At 43.3% G+C, this 19250-nt stretch overlaps 1 protein-coding gene across 2 annotated transcripts in view; it reads right to left on the minus strand.

Moving 5' to 3' along the window:
- FAS (Fas cell surface death receptor) overlaps window positions 1-19250 on the minus strand; it is a 292120-nt gene that overhangs the window by 183234 nt on the left and 89636 nt on the right. For both annotated transcript variants that reach the window (XM_069611266.1, XM_069611265.1), the window contains exon 3: window positions 6250-6387. In XM_069611266.1, coding sequence (XP_069467367.1) covers window positions 6250-6387 — 138 coding nt within the window. The remainder of the gene's footprint in view (window positions 1-6249; window positions 6388-19250) is intronic.

The raw sequence follows: 19250 nt of genomic DNA on the forward strand, positions 1-19250 counted from the left end.
GAAGAAGAAGAAGAAGAAGAAGAAGAAGAAGAAGAAGAAGAAGAAGAAGAAGAAGAAGAAGAAGAAGAAGAAGAAGAAGAAGAAGAAGAAGGAGGAGGAGGAGGAGGAAGGAGGAGGGGGGAGGAGGAGTAGGTATGACAGTGTGAATATAAGATTACTCCTGGCCCGATAGCATAAAGTAAATATATACAAATACTTTCAAGATTGGTGGGCCCCCGTCTTGATAGGTGTTCTTAATGCGATTGCCCTGGTCCAAATCTATCGAGCCTCATGGGCCAGGAGTGTGATTATTCCTGTATATAAAAAGGGGTTGAGTAGTGATTGTCATTGTTATCACTCAATATCTCTCCTAGATAAGGCTGGAAAGTTGTCTCGCTGCACGATTAGAGAATTGGGCTAAGGCGAATAGTATATTGCCGATTTATCAGGCCAGATTAAGGAAGGAATATGGGACAATAGACCACAGCTTTGCTCTCAACCCAGTTCTTGAGAAGCACGTGGCCAATAGGCATGGTCCGGTATGTGTACCATTTTTGGACGTGGCTAAATCCTTCGATTCTTTGGATTGGGCAACTCACTGGAGTAAATTATTTACACTAGGAGTCCCATACGGTTTACTAAAGCAGAGTATCGGCATTTAATTCAAAACCTTGGCCGTTGAGCGTAGCCGTGGCTTGGATAGTTTGCCTGTGGAGTTTGGTACCAATATGGGTGTAAGGCAGGGATTCCCACTAACTCCCCTGCTTTTCATAATTTTCTGTCAGATTTTAATTCTGGTGACCAGCAGGGATCTATATTTTCACCACTCTTAAATGGTTGCAGCTACCCTGCCATTCTGTATGCTGATGACATGACATTGTTGGATCTTACACCAAAAGGAGTTGGTTGTAGCTTGGGCTATGCAGTGAACTACTTTGACAAGGTGTGGTCTCAATTTGAACTTGTCAAAATCCCAAACTGTTGGTTTTGGCAAATAATCTGTGAATTGCGTTTGGATGATTAACAAAGCAAGTATCGAGGCCCCTGATACTTAATTATTTGGGGACCCAGTTTGTGATAAATTGTAGCTGGGGTCCCCATTTGGCCATGCAAGAAAATAAGCTATGAATGGGGTTAAGGGCTTGGCCAGAGTTTATTACAAGTTTGGTGGCCGTCAGTAAGACAAATGTTTAGAAGTCCTGCGGACCAAAAATAACAGTACAGTCCTCTATTGTTAAGTGTGGGGTTATTCCCATTTTAAGGAATTATATCGCACACAGAATGGATTTTTGAGGAGGATCCTAGCACTTGAGCCAAGCATTCTGACGGAAGCTCTGCGGTCGGAATTGCGAGGGCCCAGTATTAGTATTTTAGTGCAGCAAAAATATCTGCAATTTGCTGTAAAGGTTTTAACCCGCAGTTTAGAAAACCCATTTATTAATAAGGCAATGGGGGAAATGTTGTCCCAGTTTCTGCATGTTAAATATCTGTGGTTTAAAAAGGGTATATATCTGTGTAATAGCTGGAGGTCTAGGTTTTACTAAGTTGATTAATGGGAAAATAAATATGTTGGATCTAAAAAAGAGATCTAGTTACCTGGATCACGATAATATGATAAGGCACAGTTTGAATTTATGCTCATTAAAATATTTGGTGGCCTCTCGCTGTGTGCCCGGGCCGATAATACTATTGCAAAACTTGGGTCTCCGGAGTATAGACGAATAATTTTAATGGTAAGACAATGTTTATCATTGAGGGGGCGTATGGGTTGGCTAGCCAATAATGGGCTCTGTTCTGTACATGTGGATCGGGTGCCACTGAAAATGTGCAACATTTTATGCTGATCTGTAGCCACTTGATTGATATTAGACGATTTTGGCTGAGGAGCCATTTTATAAATTATAATTTTTGAACCACAGCCGAGGCAACAGAGTTTCTTTTGTGTATCAATGGCACCAATGTTTAATGGATCTATGTGAATTTGTCAAAGCGGCATTTGGAGAATTAGAGGCATTTCTAAGGTGATTTTATACTGTTTTAGAGATTTTAAGGTCTTTTGTATAATATTTTACGCATTGTGATTTGTGTTATCTATTGTAATGTATGATTTGGTAATGATGAAAGCTGAATAAAAAACTGATTTCTTCTGCTTCCTCTTGATAAGCCCTTTAAGAAACAGCCTTCTTGTTCAGTCAGCTGGCTTCTAGGAACTATGCCTGGGAACCTGCAAACCCTGTGAAGAACCAATGCTTCTTTTGCAAGAGCCCAGGTCTGCTTGTTTGTTAGAGATGAGTGTTCTGTTCCACTGATTCTGGTCTTTCCTATCTGGCCTAAGTGTACAGATGCAAGGGCACCACCAATATCAAACACAATATCAGGAAGACTCAAAAATTAAAGGAAATGGACTGTATATGTATTGGAATAATATGCTAATGGACATTTATATCATATGACGAATCTAACATAATGCATTTTGTAGAAAACTTTAGGGAGGGGCAACTACTGTGTATGGCTTGCATGTGCAGAAGGAATGTTGTGATGCCATGTAGAGTGTTTATGCCTGAGTGTCGGAATCTATGGGTGAGTGTTCTAACCTGGTCAGTTGGTCAGCCCTCTGCCTGGGTGATGGGCTGCCAGTGTTTAATGTCCTTTATGTAACTTAAAAGTAACTTGATTGTCTGCATGTAAAGATACCTAAGAAGCATATAATAAACCTGGCAAGTGAATCTAAGAAGGCTGGTAGTTGCATCATTTCATTGGCGATGAGGAACCTGAGCGTGCAACTAAAAGAAAGCTGCTGAACCTGCTGCCGGGGGTGCAGGAAGAAGGACAAGGACAACACTGCCCCCACACCAAGTAAGGCCCATCACCCAGGGCGGTAAAAGAGGGAGATACAGTGTGGATCCGCAGTGTGGATCCCAGGAGGGAAGTCCCCACTATTGGGGCATAGGCAACCCATGAACTGCAAGAAGGACTGAGTTATGAGCCTGGAGAGGGAGGCTGTCCCATTTGTGCACTTGAATGCTCGAGTTGGTGGTGGAGGATATCCATAGTGTGTAAAGGGAGCACTGTGGTACCTGTGGAGGACAGGGGTACCTAGACCTGGGCAAGAGACAGCAGTGGTTAACCTGCTGTGGCTAACCTGTTATGAAACTGAGGCTGCTGGGTTACATGATCAAGCGCTGGAGGTTGCCATAAAAGTGCTGTTTTTAAAAGTTAACAGCTACCTATTAAATTCCAGTATTTAAGCGCATCGCTATGTAAGACCTTGTAATGACAGTGACCGTTGGTTAGAGGGAGCTATGCATGGCTCTGCGGTGCGTTTGTGACTAGTGACGTCACACTGGTGACTGAGGGAATTGATGAAGGAAAGGAACGTGGCTCGGGCAGTATTCCACTTACCTAGTGCAACTCTCATGCGGTTCTTGGAGGCATGAAAGTTCGGGCGCTGCGCAGTGATGGAGCAGGAAGGGAAAGTGTCCTGTTTAGAGTAAAGGACCTGTTTGCAGTTGAAACCTGTTATACGTTGAAAGGTATCGGGAAGGTTAGCACTGTGTGTAGTAATGTGACGCCGTCACGTTAAAATGTATCCGGAAGGGAACCGATGTGTGCAGTCAACACTTCTACGAGTCGGCGGAGTGAATATGGACATGTGTTTTGCACAGAGGAATGGTGTTTCGGCACAGTCAGAAGAATAGATGTAAGGAAGAGGATGTCTCGAGATATGAACTGGAAAATGATAGCGCTTTCTACAACTGCAGGGAAGGAAGGATTGGATATTGGTTGTCCCCATTGCGGTAAGGAGGAGACCATGATACAGCGTGGGACAGATCAGTGTTGGGTGGAACTCAGCAAGACAGGAAAATGAATTTGTATCCTTTTGTTATTTTATCCTTTTGTGTTGTGTCACTGATATTTGGGGTTTAAAGAGAGGATGGTTACATTTTGAGGATTTGCGTATGCACAGGAGGTGACATTGATGTCTTGCTTTTAAGCAAATGCATTTCTGTTTAGTACTTCAGGTAATTGAATGTGGGTTTGCTGCATTGATTTCTCTGCATGAATATTTATGAGTGGTGTGGGTCATGTTTGAAGAGTAGGATTAACCTCTTGAGGACTTTCAGCATTTAGGTCGCTTTATAGCGACATGGACTTTTAGGATTCGATTTGGAAATGTGTTCATGACATCTATGGGTGTGTAGACATAGAATTGACTTTTTGAGGATTTTCCGCGGTTAAGTCACCAAATTGTGGCATGGACTTTTAAGGATTGGATTTGGGTCGGGTTCATTGCATCTAATGTTTTTGGTGTCTAAATGTAACTTTTGAGCATGTTCAGCATTTAGGTCGCTAGAAAGTGACATGGGCCCTTAGGAATGGACTTGGTTTGAGATTCATGATGTATGATGATGTAAAGAAATGCATCTATTTGCAAATGTATATAACGGTGCAATGTGAACTACATACTGTGTAATATGTGACGTATGGAGTATGGTATGGAAGATCTGTATTGCTTTGAGAATTTAGTCACATTGGAGGCAGTGCCTTCAATTATCCCTTGTATGGGTATGGATATGATTGATTTGTAATTGCGGGGGTAGCGCCTCCCATATGTTTGGTTTTGGGTGAAGCTTATATGTGATATATAAGTATGGTTTTGCTGATGGTGCGAGTATCAGGTCAGCATGTATTACCTCTCAATGTGGTCGCTGGGGGTAGCACCTTCAGTCTAATTTGGTATGGATGTGGATGGGTATGCCACAAGGGTATTTGGGAGGTAGTGCCACAAAGTGTGGTATCTGGGGGTAGCACCTCCAGCATAGCATGGGCGTGACTGAGATATATATGACGCACATGCTTAAGCGGTATATGTGATTTTATGGTGGTAGCGCCACCAGTTCTGTCGGGGCGTGACTTTAATGAGGTTATGCAAGGTTACCCCACATATGGCTCTTTGTGGTGGTAGCGCCACCAAGTGTTGGGATGTGACTGAGGTTAGTCATGCAAGGTGAATGGTTTGGTATCTGGGTGGTAGCGCCCCCAGTAGGTGTAGGGTTGTGACTGCAGCATAAGTCACGATTTGGTTAGGGGTATGGGTGTACGGGTGGTCGCGCCTCCGGTTTTGGTATGGGCGTGTCTGTGGTATTAGGCATTGCATGGTCACGCATTACCCCGACTTTGTGGTTTATTTTCCACAAATATATATTTTTCTCTTATCTGTGCACATGCGGCTGTGTTTAGCTGTACTGTGTGCACTTCTAGGACTCTTTCCATCCTCATCAGGGTCCCTAGTGTGACAGTGATATTGGTTGTTGGTCTCGGTGTGCCTAGCCAGCGCATCGGGTATGAGGTGAGTGGTAGAGTGTCAGAGCACATGTTGTGTGCTAGCCCTGATGATGTGAGTCGGTGTGTATGGCGTATGTTGGTTGTGAGGGGGCATGTTGTTCAATGTCTTGTGTGTTGTCAGAGGAGGGGAGGGGTGTTGTGTGACGCTTTGCTGTGTGTGGATGTGCCAAAGTAAAGGGAGGAGATGTGTTGTGTGTGGCTTGCATGTGCAGAAGGAATGTTGTGATGTCATGTAGAGTGTTTAAGCCTGAGTGTCGGAATGTATGGGTGAGTGTTCTAACCTGGTCAGTTGGTCAGCCCTCTGCCTGGGTGATGGGCCGCCAGTGTTTAATGTCCTTTATGTAACTTAAAAGTAACTTGATTGACTGCCTGTAAAGATACGTAAGAAGCATGTAATAAACCTGGCAAGTCAACCTAAGAAGGCTGGGAGTTGCGTCATTTCAGCAACTATGTCAGACTCAGGTAAAAACACATCAAGAAGGGAGTATCATTGACATGCATTGCAATTACTTTTTAGTTTTTACCTCATAAGTGACGCTTTAGCACCACATAGCGAGGCAATAATCTTGGTGAAGAATGTGTCGAGAGAGGGAAGGCAGAACAAGTCTGAAGTTTCTCTTTGGGCTGCAAAGTTTTGGAGATTTAAGATTTAGATTATGCGAATGCTAAAAAAAAGCACCAAGAACATTGGGGTAGGGTTGTTCTAAGCAGCCAGAAAAGTTTAAATGCCCCCTGGAGAATAGCAACCAATAGCGAGTAGACTACCTTCAGAAATACATCCAAATTTACCAAGAAAGTGAACACAGCTTCTGCAGTCATTTAAACAGTCATTTGATGAGTTACAGCAAGGCACAGGGCACAGTTGCTTTGCATGCCATGTTAATAAACAGAAATGTTTAATTGTGCAATTATGCAGTGACATACCTTCCCCGTGATCGCATGGGGTGCAGATATGGCATTCTGGGTCATGGTTTGGCACGTTTGTGTACTCTATCCCTTTTTTGCATGGTCTACACGTTGCAATGCCTTGAGCTTCGGTGCAGTCAGAACTTTTATAGGTACCTTGAAGAAAATGGCAAAAACAAGTGTGTATAATGCGCACATGGCATTTTATACAGATACATTTACTTAAAACATTCAGATATTTATTAACGAACAAAGAATCATTCATGGCAAGAATAGTCTCTAAAATGACATTTAGGTAAAGAATTCCCAACTAGAGAATGAGGACGCTGAAGGTCAACTTTGAGTTCCGATGTGATCAGAGAAGTGGGTGCAGGACTGGGACTTCTCGTTTTAACGACCTAAAGAAAAGGTGACTTGTATCCTCCGCACATACATTTTCAGATATTGCAGTTCATATGATACAGACAGTGCACCCAAGGTTTTGTGAAAGGCCCTGCAATATAGTGATGCTAAGCTTATCTTCAACAGTCACTACCATAAATTCATACCTTTCCCCAAAATAAAAGCGGGCTGTTGTGTTTACAAATCTCTCTCAAATTCCTGGTATCATGCCCAGAGCCCAATCGAAGAGTGTCACCAATCACTCTTCCCCACCACACATGCACATATGGTATTGATTTCTCTCTTTTGAAAAGGATGATTTATTTATTCTGTGTATCCTCCCCCTGCCAGCCAACCACATTGAGGAACTTGTGCACTCTTCTATATACAGTCCTTTCTTCACTCTCTGGTGCCATGGTCCCTTGCAACCCAAAACAGCTGTGTATGCTTTGTTTCTCCTATGGCAATACTGCAGCTGGTGTGTCCCCCTTTTCTTATTGATTGAAAGCCAAACAAGTATTGAAAAATCCAACAGGTGTGGCTTTGTACATATAGATGGCAAGACTTTTTTGCAATGTACCTCCAGTGAAAAAAAGGTCTTACCTTCCACATTGGCAATGTCAAACCTATTATCTTTGGCAATGCTCATTTTAGATTTGGCCTCAGAGAGAGCTCAGAATGTTTCCACTTCATGGTCTATGCTAGATTTTCAAGCTCCCGGTTTGCAAAATTTGTGTTATCTTTCCTCTGACAAGCAACTATCATCATTCTCCCAGAAACCAGCTAGAACAAATATATGCATACCAATGAACCTGTGATGTTTTTCAAGAGCCCATGATCCCTCCAAAATCTGCCCTTCCTCCCCCAATTAATTCCTCCCAGAAATCTGTGTTCATCCAAGCTGCAAAGCATCTGCTAACAGCAGTTCAAATGTCTACAATTTGGGGGAGAATTATAGGTACCTCGTCCTAACATGTGGAGAACCTTCAACCCATCGTTGAAGGACCAGGAAAACCATTTCACCTGTATTAAGATGCTAAATGCAGACCTGTTTAGAGAGGTTTTTGTATGTCGAAGTACTGGTGGTGGTGGCAAACGAATAAAGCTACCCTCGACCGACTCCAGCTTCAACACAATGTACAAATGATTGCCACCCAATCTGTGCCCATCAGTCACCCTATCCTTCCCTCTACCCTGATCCTTTGTACCCACCGAAATAGTTAATTGACACATTTTGTTATTACCTCTTTTTCTAACCAGTCCTGGTGATTTGATTCCAGCTTGGTGAATCCAAAAAAACACAGAAAACAATGTTATGGACAATGGCTGACTTTTGGATCTTATGTCCATTGATGAATAACCTTGCATTGTGTACAGACGTGGTCCAGGGATGCAGCATAACAGTCTTAATTAGATAATATCATGATTGCTTTTTCCCCCCTGTAAATTAGGTCATCTCTGCTATATTTTCACATAACTTGGTTTGTAATTGAGGAAGAAGAGTTGAGTGGATGGACAGTGTTCTGAAAATAAACAAAGTCACCCTAACTCATACTTTTGAGAAATAGTGCTATACACATACACCAATGTGTTCTACTTTAGAAGGTTTATTCAGTAAAATATACTACTGGAAATATCAGAAGCTGCTTTGAACAAAAGGGATACACACCTCAACCTCGAGCACCTTTGTAACACCAGCATGGTAAATAATCCACTAGGGGTGCACACACAATCTTAATGGAGGGGCAAATGGCTCTTATGCACCTTCACTGGTGAGACTGCAGTACATCAGGATGTGCACCCTAAAAACCTTTAATTTAAAAACATATTAAATGTTTCCTTGTAAGAACCGCTAAACCGATTAAATCAAGTAATAAAAAATAAAAAAGTATTAAAAAAATTAGAAATTTTTAGTTGAACTTCTTGATTGTATTGCTCAGTTTTTAAACTTTAAAACCTTTATCACATTGTAATACAAATGGAACATTCTCTGCTAATAAAAAAAAAAGTTTCATGGTAGCATAGTTTGCAGAAAGCAGAAAGACTTCAGGTATGGCAAGGTCGGTCATTTTAAGGTACACACTGAAGTCGTTGCAGGGGCAGAATAACTTTCCTCTGGCCATTATTCAAGCCCCTGAGTCGTGTGCCTGTCCGCAGGCAATAACACTATAAGGGCAAAGCAGATGTTGGGGGAGGGCGGGCTGTTTCCCATTTTAAGTATAAGTTTTTTTGATTAATGGTGTTTGAGGTTAAGCAGGAACCCCTACACAATACTGTTTGCACAATGTCCAAAGGCTCCACGGCAATGGTACATTCATGTTCCGGCGCCAAAGGCCTCCATTCCTCCTCTTGGTTGCAACGTAAGAGCTCTGCATGCGTTGTTTGCCAGCAATCACAAAGCACCACTATAATGAGTCCGTCCAACCCCAAAACATAATACTGTGCAGATTGTTTTCTTCCCCCTCGGCTGGAACACAAGAGCTCAGAATATTCTGCGGGCCAAAGATCACAAGGCTGCACTGCATTGTTACCCTTTATCTTCATGTTCAGATTAATTTTCTTTCCTCCCTATGGAAAATAAAACCTTGCAAAATGAGGCTTGCCACGGATAACACAAATTTACTGTCATGCGTCCTTCCATCTGCCACTATTGACTTTAGGCTCCTCCTTATGACACCCAGGAGCAAAGTGTCTACGGTGTTGACACAAGACCACAAGGCTGCACTGCAATGAATCTCTCACTCTTCAACTGTTGCTTGCTTTGCTTGTCGTCCCCCTAAACACATGAGACCTTGTTATGCTATTTACCCACTACCACCTGGTGCTACTTGCAACAGTTGAGAAGAACATTCCCTGTCTGATGCCATCTAAAATTAAACACCAGTTATGCTCGCCTTTAAATGCAATACCAAATCATGTTTATTTTTTTTTAAACCTTTATTTTTGGCTGTCATACGCATTACATAATAAAGGTAACCCTAGCATATAGTATATACATTTGACCTTACAACATTATGCACCACACTTTTACTTATGAGTGTTCGTTGCTCTCGGGGTTCCTCTTGTTTATTGTCTGGATGATGTTGTCGCCGTGCTTTGTTTATTCAGAGTCTAACTCAGATTCTGCATCCTCATTGTCCAAGTATCGTCTGAGGGGGCCCCAGATGTCTTTAGGTCTACAGGTGGACACTATTCCCTTTATATATGTTTCTTCGCAGTCCTGTACCCAGATAAGATCGCTCCACCACTCTTCTATAGTTGGAGCTGTTCTGGCCTTCCATGCCTTGAGAATGTTCCTCTTGGCCACTGCATTTGATATAGCAAATAGTCTTCGGTGTTTGACAGGGATCTTGCGTATATCTCCTAATAGGTATTTGAGTGGGGTGGCCGGTATATGTCTGTCAAGGATCTCGCTCACTGTTTTGGCTACTTCTTCCCAGAATGTTTTGATGGGCGGGCATTCACAGTACATATGGATCGAATTTGCCACTGGGGTGTTGAATTTTGGGCAGTGAATTTGCTTGGAAGTATCGAATTTGGACATTCTGTTGAGCGTGATGTGTAAGTGATTCAGGATTTTGTATTGAATTAGTCTAAGATTGGAGTTCATTGAGATAGCTTTGGTGTATTGGCAGTATTTAGCCCATTGTGGGTCTTCCATAGTTATTTTCAGGTCTTGCTCCCATTTCTCTTTTATATTATTAGCGGAAGGTGTGTGTATTTGTACTGCTTTGTATAGTGTGGATATGCCTCACTGGAATCCCTCTGGCGCCATTATTGTAGTCAGGAATGGATGTATCGTCGGCTCTTCTGGGAATTCTGGCCATTTCTTTTTAATTGCTGCTTTAAGCCTATGATATTGTAACGCCATTGTGAGGTCTTTACCTCTCTTTTCTTGGACCAGCTCCAGTGGGGCGAACCTCCCCTCTGGGTAGAAGTCTCCCAGTTTCATTTCATAGTTAGTGTCCCACTTATTTTGTATTGTCGATTCCGTAGTGGGTACAAGTTCCGGGTAGTGCGATAATGATGTGTAGGGCCAGTACGGATTGACGCAGCCAACTTTGTGGAACAGGTATGACCAAGCCCTTACTGCAGAATTTAGTGGATCTATATCTCCCCTAAACTTTTTACACTTGTCAAAAATCATAGATTGTAGTTTAATAGGGGAGGCTGCAAATTTCTCCGCTTGTATATGTGCATAGTTTTCTGTGGAATCGGTCCAGTACTTTGCGAAGTGTGCTTGTGCCGTATAATAATACAGTAGGAAATCTGGAGCTGACAATCCTCTTGTCTCATACCTCTCACACATCTTGGGCCACCGGTGTCTCACTGTTACCCCTACCCATACAAATGTGGACGCTAGCTTTTGTAGTGTAACAAAGTATTGTCTTCCTGGCCAAATGGGTAAGTTGCTGAATAGATATAATAGCTTCGGCACTACCACCATTTTAAGCAGGGCTATCTGGCCATATACTGATATTGGGAGTTTGTCCCAAACTTTAAGTTTCTGTTCTAGTAGTATTAAATACGGCTCGTAGTTGTTTAAGTATAATGTCTGGCTGTCTGTTGCCATGACTACGCCCAGATAGTGTGCTCTGTTTAGGGACCAGAGAAATTGGGCTCGGGCTTGAGATCGTATAGTTGCAGGAGTCAGGGCAATTATTTCCGACTTCAGTCTGTTTTATCCCGAGTATTTTGCAAATGTGGATATTTCAACCATAACAGGTGTTAGATTAATTTCGGGGTTTGCGCGCATATAGCATCGAGTCATCTGCGTATAGTGAGATGAATTGCGTGGGGCCCCTTATTCGTATTCCCCTCGAAGCATGAATGTGACGAACTGAAAAAAATCAGTTGTCAAAAAACAGAGGAGTGCTTTTCTCCTGTCTAATTGAACTATTATTATGAATGATTGTTTATGTTTTTGGTAGGTTAAATGAATTAAGATTGCATTACAGTGCAGCTTAACTCAGCCAGTACCATGTTGCTTGTCAACCTTGTGTCATGCACTTTCAGGAATAGAACATCAAAAGTCATGCCCAATTTGTTGAATGATTTTTGTATGTGGGGAAGTGGTTGGTTTCCCCCTAAAACTATATTCATGCATTGGTATTGATTATTTTAATGGTACAATTGAAGCAATGCATTTAATGAAGGAAATGTTGTGTCTCTTTTGGTTTGGCGATTTTTATCTACTTCCCTGTACAAAAGAAAGCATTCAGAGAATGAAGATGTGCCAACATGTTTTACTTAAAGTCATGCATTGACTTATCCTAAATTCTAGAGCAAGCAACCACAAGCAGGCTGATTTTTAAAGTAAACCTCTAGTGACCTGGTGGGACATAAATAATGCGCTAAAGGGTCAGTTACATGTGGCTCGTCGGCTGTATGTTCTGTAACTATGAATTTCAGTGCCTAGATTACAGTGTCTAGTGAAACAATAAACTGCAAGTGAAAATATGCTCCTGTAAAATCATGCAGAATCATTCACTATAATGAATCATTATATGCCAGTGGACAAAGTTAAAGCGCACACAGGAGCTGCTTGAGGTTGCCACACACAAAGAAAGAAACATGGTTGCCTGCCTATGTCCGGCCATTGCAAGTTGCCATCCGTGAACATGCACCAACGAAAGGCACTCTCTGCATAACATAGCAGCCAACTGTTGGAAACACAGCAAAGTATCAAACAGCATGCATGGAAATAGAAGAAGGTCTTAAAAGTAACATTTGATAACTTTCTCCCCAACATATACACAGATGCACTAGGTTCAACAAATGTGGCTGGCAAGTGACAGATGGTCAGAGAGCGGAGACAGAGTGTCAAACGGTGAATGAGAGACTGAAAAACAACTGTGAGAAGGTGAGAGAGTGACAAGGGCGTATGGCATCAGGTGGGAGAGATCACAAAAGATCAGAGACGGCTTCAGAGACACCGGACTGGTCAGCAGTGAGAATGGTCCCTGCACAGCAGAAGTAGCTGATATGCTTGAGACATATCTCGATATGAGTGAGCGTGCATACCTCGGGGCTCACAAGCCACAGCCATAATCCACTAAAGACTGTAATATGCCAACGCCCTCCACACTTACTCTCTTCCCAGGCATTGCTGCTCCCCAAATCTTCTGAATTCCAATGCATGCAAAATACACCTACTAAACTGATCTTCAACCTTAAACCCACTGATCACTTCTGCTTTCACAGTGCTCCATTGGCTGACCATAAACTTTGGGGGGAAAGTCATAATTCTGTCCATTGGCCAAAAATTCTTATGCAAGCCCAGACTGATTTACCCAGAATCTCATTCAAGGCAGCTCAGACTGTCCAATTTGTCACTTTTCACTATGACTAGATTTCACGAGTGGCAAATTGGGGCGGAATCTTTGCTAATCAGGCTTTGAATCTACGTTTCTCAAGCCCCTCTTGATGAACAATACATCTGTACAAGCACACCCTCATCATGTTACCCACGCTGCCTCTCGCTGTCTCTCCCGTTGATCTGTTTCTTCTCTTGGCATTGTGAACCTGGCCACCCTCTGTTACTTGGGCCCAGGTACTTGCTCACCCTGCCACCCTCCTGCACGGACTCCGGCCCACCCCTTGCACTGGGGTTCTGTATCTGTACCCATACTGCCCCCCTCCCACTTTTCTCCTGCACTTATCAGATATCACTTACCTGATTAACTTTCACCTGCCACTTGATGGCCGCACTACCATGGTATATGCCCTTATTTATTTCATTTATTGTTTATTCTGTTCTCTCCTCTGTTCCGCACTCTCCCTCCCCCCTTCCATGCACTTTCCCCCTTTTTCCCTTTTCCATGCACTTGCGCATGCTTAAATGTCACGGGGCCTTGTAAGATTGCTGTTTTCTTTTTGTTCTCTCTTGTTCCCCTCCCTTTTGCCTGGTCTCGCTCTGAAACACTTGTGTACGAGCGCGATATAAATAAAATATCATATCATATCCCGCAAGTCGCATCTCAATACTCTCAGCCTCCCTACTTCCTATAATAATCTCCCTTCCCCCACCTTCCTTGGCAACAGTGTGAAGCAGTGTTCTACTCCATGAGCAAAATTCTTCACAATCAAGAACAATTGACTGATTTCCACAATGACCATTGGCTCAACTAAAGAGAATCACTTCAGTCGCTCAGGTCCTAGACAAGGTGACCACCGCAGAGGCAGTCTGCATAGCGGTGATCAGCGCTGCTCCACAATCAATGGCGATGAGATATCATGGTTGCTGATGATCAATAATGGGTGCCGATGTTTGTGGATGCGAGAATATGGTTGCCGATGGTCAGCAATTTTTGGTGATGATCGTCTATAGTTGGCTCTGTTGATCCAGGGCTAGCAATGTTTGAATATGACTGACGCATATGTTAAAAATGGTAGACCATGGTTGACAGCCGTTGCCAAACATCAGGTATGGTTGACAATGATTGGCAAAGATCAACAATGGTCAGTGATGGAGTGCCTGCCCACTGCCTGACCCTAACAATCTATGCGGATATAATTAACAGCAACTGCCTGACCATAATGTGGCTCCTAGCCAAGACACAGGGCAGTGCAGCCAATGTGTCTGAATGTGATATTTAGAAAATTAAGTTAAAAAACATTACATTACACTACTTGAGTAGCATTTTAAATTGAACCCTTGTTTTGCAACACGTACATTTCTGTTAAAGGTTTCACATGTGTCCATGAATGTTATAACTGACTACAATGTTTAATGGAAGTCTGATGTCCTTTGCTGAACTGTCCTACGACCAACATCAAATGTTTACCACCAAGGGATTATTTTAAAAAGTATACAACTAGAAATACACAAGGTGTCAAGTATTGTTTACCTTTCGTGTAATTCAAAGACCCATGACTGCATATGAGTAACAAGCTAAAGTATCAATAATAGTTAATGACTAAATAATGTGGATTTCTGGGAGTGGGTGGCTGAATATCTACCATTACTGACTGAAATAGTCAGAGGTGGTTAATATAAGTATTGCATTGCTACAGTGTTTATTCTCCATCTTGAATATCACGTCAGCTATGCCAATCTCAGGGATACAGGGAAGTATACAAGTATTCAACCTGCATCTGAAAATCTTCTGAACATTTTTCAGAATGCAGGTTTGAGGTTTAAGCTTTGATTGATGTACTTGTTAACGGATACTTTCAAGGCCCTCCTTGTTCCTTGAAAGCTTGTCTTAATAGGGCCGCCTGATCAACTTCAGTCAAATCACTAGTTTATTCCTGCGTGCCTTCTGTGAGCCTTCTATTGAAATCAAGTGCCAGCTAAAAAAAAGAACAGCATCTATTTTCTTCACAAACCCTGGACTCTCAAAAGCAATTCCGAAAGGATTTGATTATCCCCCTAGAAACACGTATGCACAGCTGTCATTGCTGTCTGCACCTTTTGGACAACAAAAAGCCCAAAGCTAACTACGACTTGGTCCAAAGAGAATAGGGATGGATGGCACTGGAAGGTGTAATGAAGGGAGTGGCATAAGTATGATTTCTTCAGGGGTATCCAAAGTTTTCCTATCAAACAACTACCAGCCACCCCAAATCACTGAAGGGGGACCAAAGGAGTTCATATTCCCGCAGAAGACCTTTCCATCCGTATGAGACTCCCCCACCCCCTTTACAAGTTCAATAGGATCCTCTATCCAGTTCCTTCTATACATTCAGGATATGAATCTTAGCCATTAAGAGAGGTCTGTAGGGGATCCACCTCCTAAAATAGATCGAAAGAGCAAGGCCCCAATGGAACAAACGCAGATACCTTCACTTGAGCTCATCTGTTTGAAATATGCGATTGTCTTTGTGTGTAGCTCACCGCGTCTTTGATACTTGCATTGTGATCTCTTTTGCTTGTCACTTAGAGAGACTGGACAGAACACTCTGTTGAGGTTCTTGAATGGTGGCTTACTTTCCTCAATACAACGTGTTTGAAAAAGAAAAAACTACCAGCCATTTACAGACCATGCCTCTTCCTCTCGCACATCTACAAGATGCTCTAGACTTGATGTTGCACATACAAAAAAGACGTGATACCATAGTTACACTCATCAACTCATGGTGCATTTAGACAAATCCATCAGAGGGAAAAGTCAAAGGTGACCTATAACTTATTGAGCTACCTGGCGCCACAAGTCATAACAAAAGATGCAACAAAGACACACTTTTCACATAGTTCAATGAAAATGTATGGATGATTGGGATGTTTGAATTATCCACAACACCCACTTTAAAGGAATACTTTGTAGACATCTTCCTGAATTAGTCCACAGGTGAATTTTCTTCCTCCTACTCTTTTTGCTGGATTTGTCCACAGGTGACTGTGCGTTCACCTTTTCATTGTAGAGAGCTCTGCCCTCTCCATGGGTGCTTGCTTTTTTTCCTTGGTAAGAGCCTTTGCTCTTCCTTCCTAAGCTTTTGCCTTAGATGTTTTGTCTTTCTTCAACAGGAGCTCTGCCCCTTCTTTCTCCTCCCACTCTTTTGGGTATTCTCTCTTTCTCCGGGATCAGGGCTTACACCCTCCCTTTGTCTAGTCAAGGTGCCTGCCCTCTCGTTCTCTGCATACCGCCTGGTCAGGGCATCAATTTTAATTCCCTCTGTCTTTACGAAGGACAAGGGGCCTCTGCCATTTCTATGACTAGAGCATCCATCAAATCTCTCTTCACTTCTATTTAGGCCAGAGCTTCTAACGTTCCACCACCAGCCCTGCATCAGATCCTCTAAACTACTCCTAAACCACACCTTTCCTACATTGATTTTCTTAATGGAAGCAACGGAGACCCATCCACATCCTCCATTACACATCTTGTGATGAAGTCCCATACTGTAGGATGGATGATGAGACTGGGGTGAATCTAGGGGCCGGGGACTCCCCCTTGCTATGTGATTAATGCCCTGTGGTGATGTATGGAGAAGCAGCCGGGTTACCCAGTCCATGCCCAGCTTTGTATGTATTCACATTCAGATAGCCCCAAACACTGTTGGAATAACCTATCTGGTCAGAATAGCAGGGTGAGCAACCCAAAACAAGCACACCCCACAGCCACCTACCCAAGGGTCAGCAAGATGAACCCCAGTGAGGCAGGGGACCGCAAACTCAGCCCACCTTAAAGTCGGAGGACAATGCACATAATCACTAATGAAGGCAAAAGTCTTGTAGATTCAAGAAACAATATCGTACAGGAAGAGGTCGAGTCTGGGTCACTGCATAAGCCAATGTACTAACCAGTACACCTCTTGTCCAGCTGTAAGGAGAAACCCCAACAGAAAATGGTGTGAATGACTTCAGCAGACTGTGGACCCATGACTCTGTCCACAGAGATTGTTGTATTAATACACAGTATTGGTTTGCTCCAAGAGGCAAGCCTACTAGTAATGCTTAAACAGTCAAGCTCAAACCCTGCCCAATTGCATTCACAGGCCCACACATCACTCAGGAAAGCAATACCTCTGAGGTCTTGAATCGAGGATGCCAGTGCTGACAGGCCATGGCAACTGCCATGGTTCACAAACAAAATCTAAGATGGTAGACCCCCATAACTTAAACTCTCCTAGTAGATGTGGGACATGCACTGCTAGCCAATTAGTGTCAAATGTCAACTCTGTACTTCATTCACGCGAGCCCCAACCCATGCTCACACGTTTCACACCAAACAGACCCTTAAACAATTAGGTCTCCCACAACCCATAGTATATGGGTAAAAAAAAGGGGCAGAATCACAAGGAGTTGTTGGAGTCATAAATGTAAGGCAGAAGATAGTGTGTAGCATTGTGGAGACGAGGAGGGAGAAAAGAGTGTGAGGAGGAGTTGAAGCGAGAGTTGAGAGCAGACCAGGAAAAGGGAGAAAGGAGTCCAAAAAAGGAGATGGAGAGCTAATCAAGTGTGAAGCTAAAGGGGGAGAAAAGGAGTGTGAAGGAGGAGCAAGAGTAGGGGAGAGAGTTAAGAGCAGAAGTGAAGGAGGAGGAGTGGAAAGAGTTGACATCTGACAGGAAGGCGAATGAGTTAAGAAAGAGAGAGAGATGTGAGGAAGATAAGTTTAAAGCATTATGGACTGTCTAAGAACACAAGGGTGGGTATGAACCAGCAGATCAGAGAGAAGGTGAAGATCAGAAAGAAGAAAGGAGTAAATAATAAATAGAAGGAAGTGCCCCACAAGAAGGGGAGCAAGAGCACAGATGTGTATAGCAGAGTCATGATGACCCTCTCAAAGAAGGCAGCAGGATCTCTCTCAATTTAGGGCAGGCAGCCTGCTAGGGGAGAGCCAGGCCTACTCGACTGGTGGTGAGAGACAGTTTACAGAGTCCCCTGCCCTTGTCTCCCTGGTATCCATGGAGTCTTATATGTACATTGGTACCTCTTTCCATTTCCTAGTGCCTATCAGCCTTTGTCCTTGCCAGGCCCCACTTGTCTAATCTTTCAGGTGGCTCCTCATGACATTCAGCACAGCCCAGTGTACCAATGCAAGACCCAGAGACTACACATACCAGTATTCACCAGGGCAGGACTGGCCTACAGGGAACTCTGAAGATTTCCCAGTGAGCCTCTGCACCCTGGGCCTCTTTTGTGTGGTTACCTATTTTATTTTCAAATGTTCTTAAAGGTAAATGCTCAAAATGTGTAATATGGGGCCATGTTGAAAATGATTTCCAAGGCATCTTTTGGTTCCCAGTTCACCCTCGGCATTCACCATCCTCCTGCTACCCCTAGAATGGCTAGTGGACCTCAGGAAGCTGCATCTTCCAGAGGCAAAAAACAGGGACTGCAAGTACCACAATTCACCTGTGTCCAACAGCCAAAACCCAGCCTGTACCAGAAGAAAAGAAACAGTTGCCTTGTACAAAATGGACTTTAATAAAAGTGTATGCCAATCGCAATGATCCTTCTGTGTCAGAGTTTTACTTCTGCACCCTAACATATGGTGTCAGGAGTGGAATCTGGCCTGATTGATACAAACTGAGGAACCCTAAAATTCACCAAGCGTACAGATAAAGTGACAACCCCAACAGTAGCCACACGGGAGTCCATTGGGTTCAACCTCTGTAGTAGTCAAGCATTCACCATAACCCCGGGAGAAAGACAAATATTACCAACTGGCCTAACTCTAATTCCACCTCCTGATACATATATCAGGTTAAGATTTAAATCTGGATTCAGGGGTTGTTGATCCCGATTACAGGGATGATGTGAAAATTCGGAAGTGGTGCGCAAGTGGTGTTTTCCGTGTTGGCGTGTGGAGACTGGTTATTCTGCCAGAGATACTTTTACCGTGCCGCTAGCCCCTTAAGCAGCGAGGAGCTGCTGCGGGCCGCTTTTGAAAACACTGTTTAAAAGCACCTACTTCCACGTAAGCAGAGCAGAAGTGGTGTTCAAATGGTGTTTTCGGTGTTTGCTGGTGGGGGCTGGTGTTGTGCAGCTCATAAGTCACAATTGACTACGTCTTGCATACCCAGAGGAGCTGCACGACAATTAAGAATTCAGTAGGAGAGCAGTAGGTTCAGGGGGAGCCGTCAGGGACGCTGACAAGACTGCAGGTGAAACAACGAGTGAACTCACTTCCAACTCAATCCCCCCCCCTTTTAATGCAGCTACGCTCCTAAGACAATTGTGCCTCCCGCTC

The sequence above is a fragment of the Ambystoma mexicanum genome, chromosome 8 (genome assembly GCF_040938575.1).
Source record: "Ambystoma mexicanum isolate Mex_15411 chromosome 8, UKY_AmexF1_1, whole genome shotgun sequence".
Lineage (NCBI taxonomy): Eukaryota > Metazoa > Chordata > Amphibia > Caudata > Ambystomatidae > Ambystoma > Ambystoma mexicanum.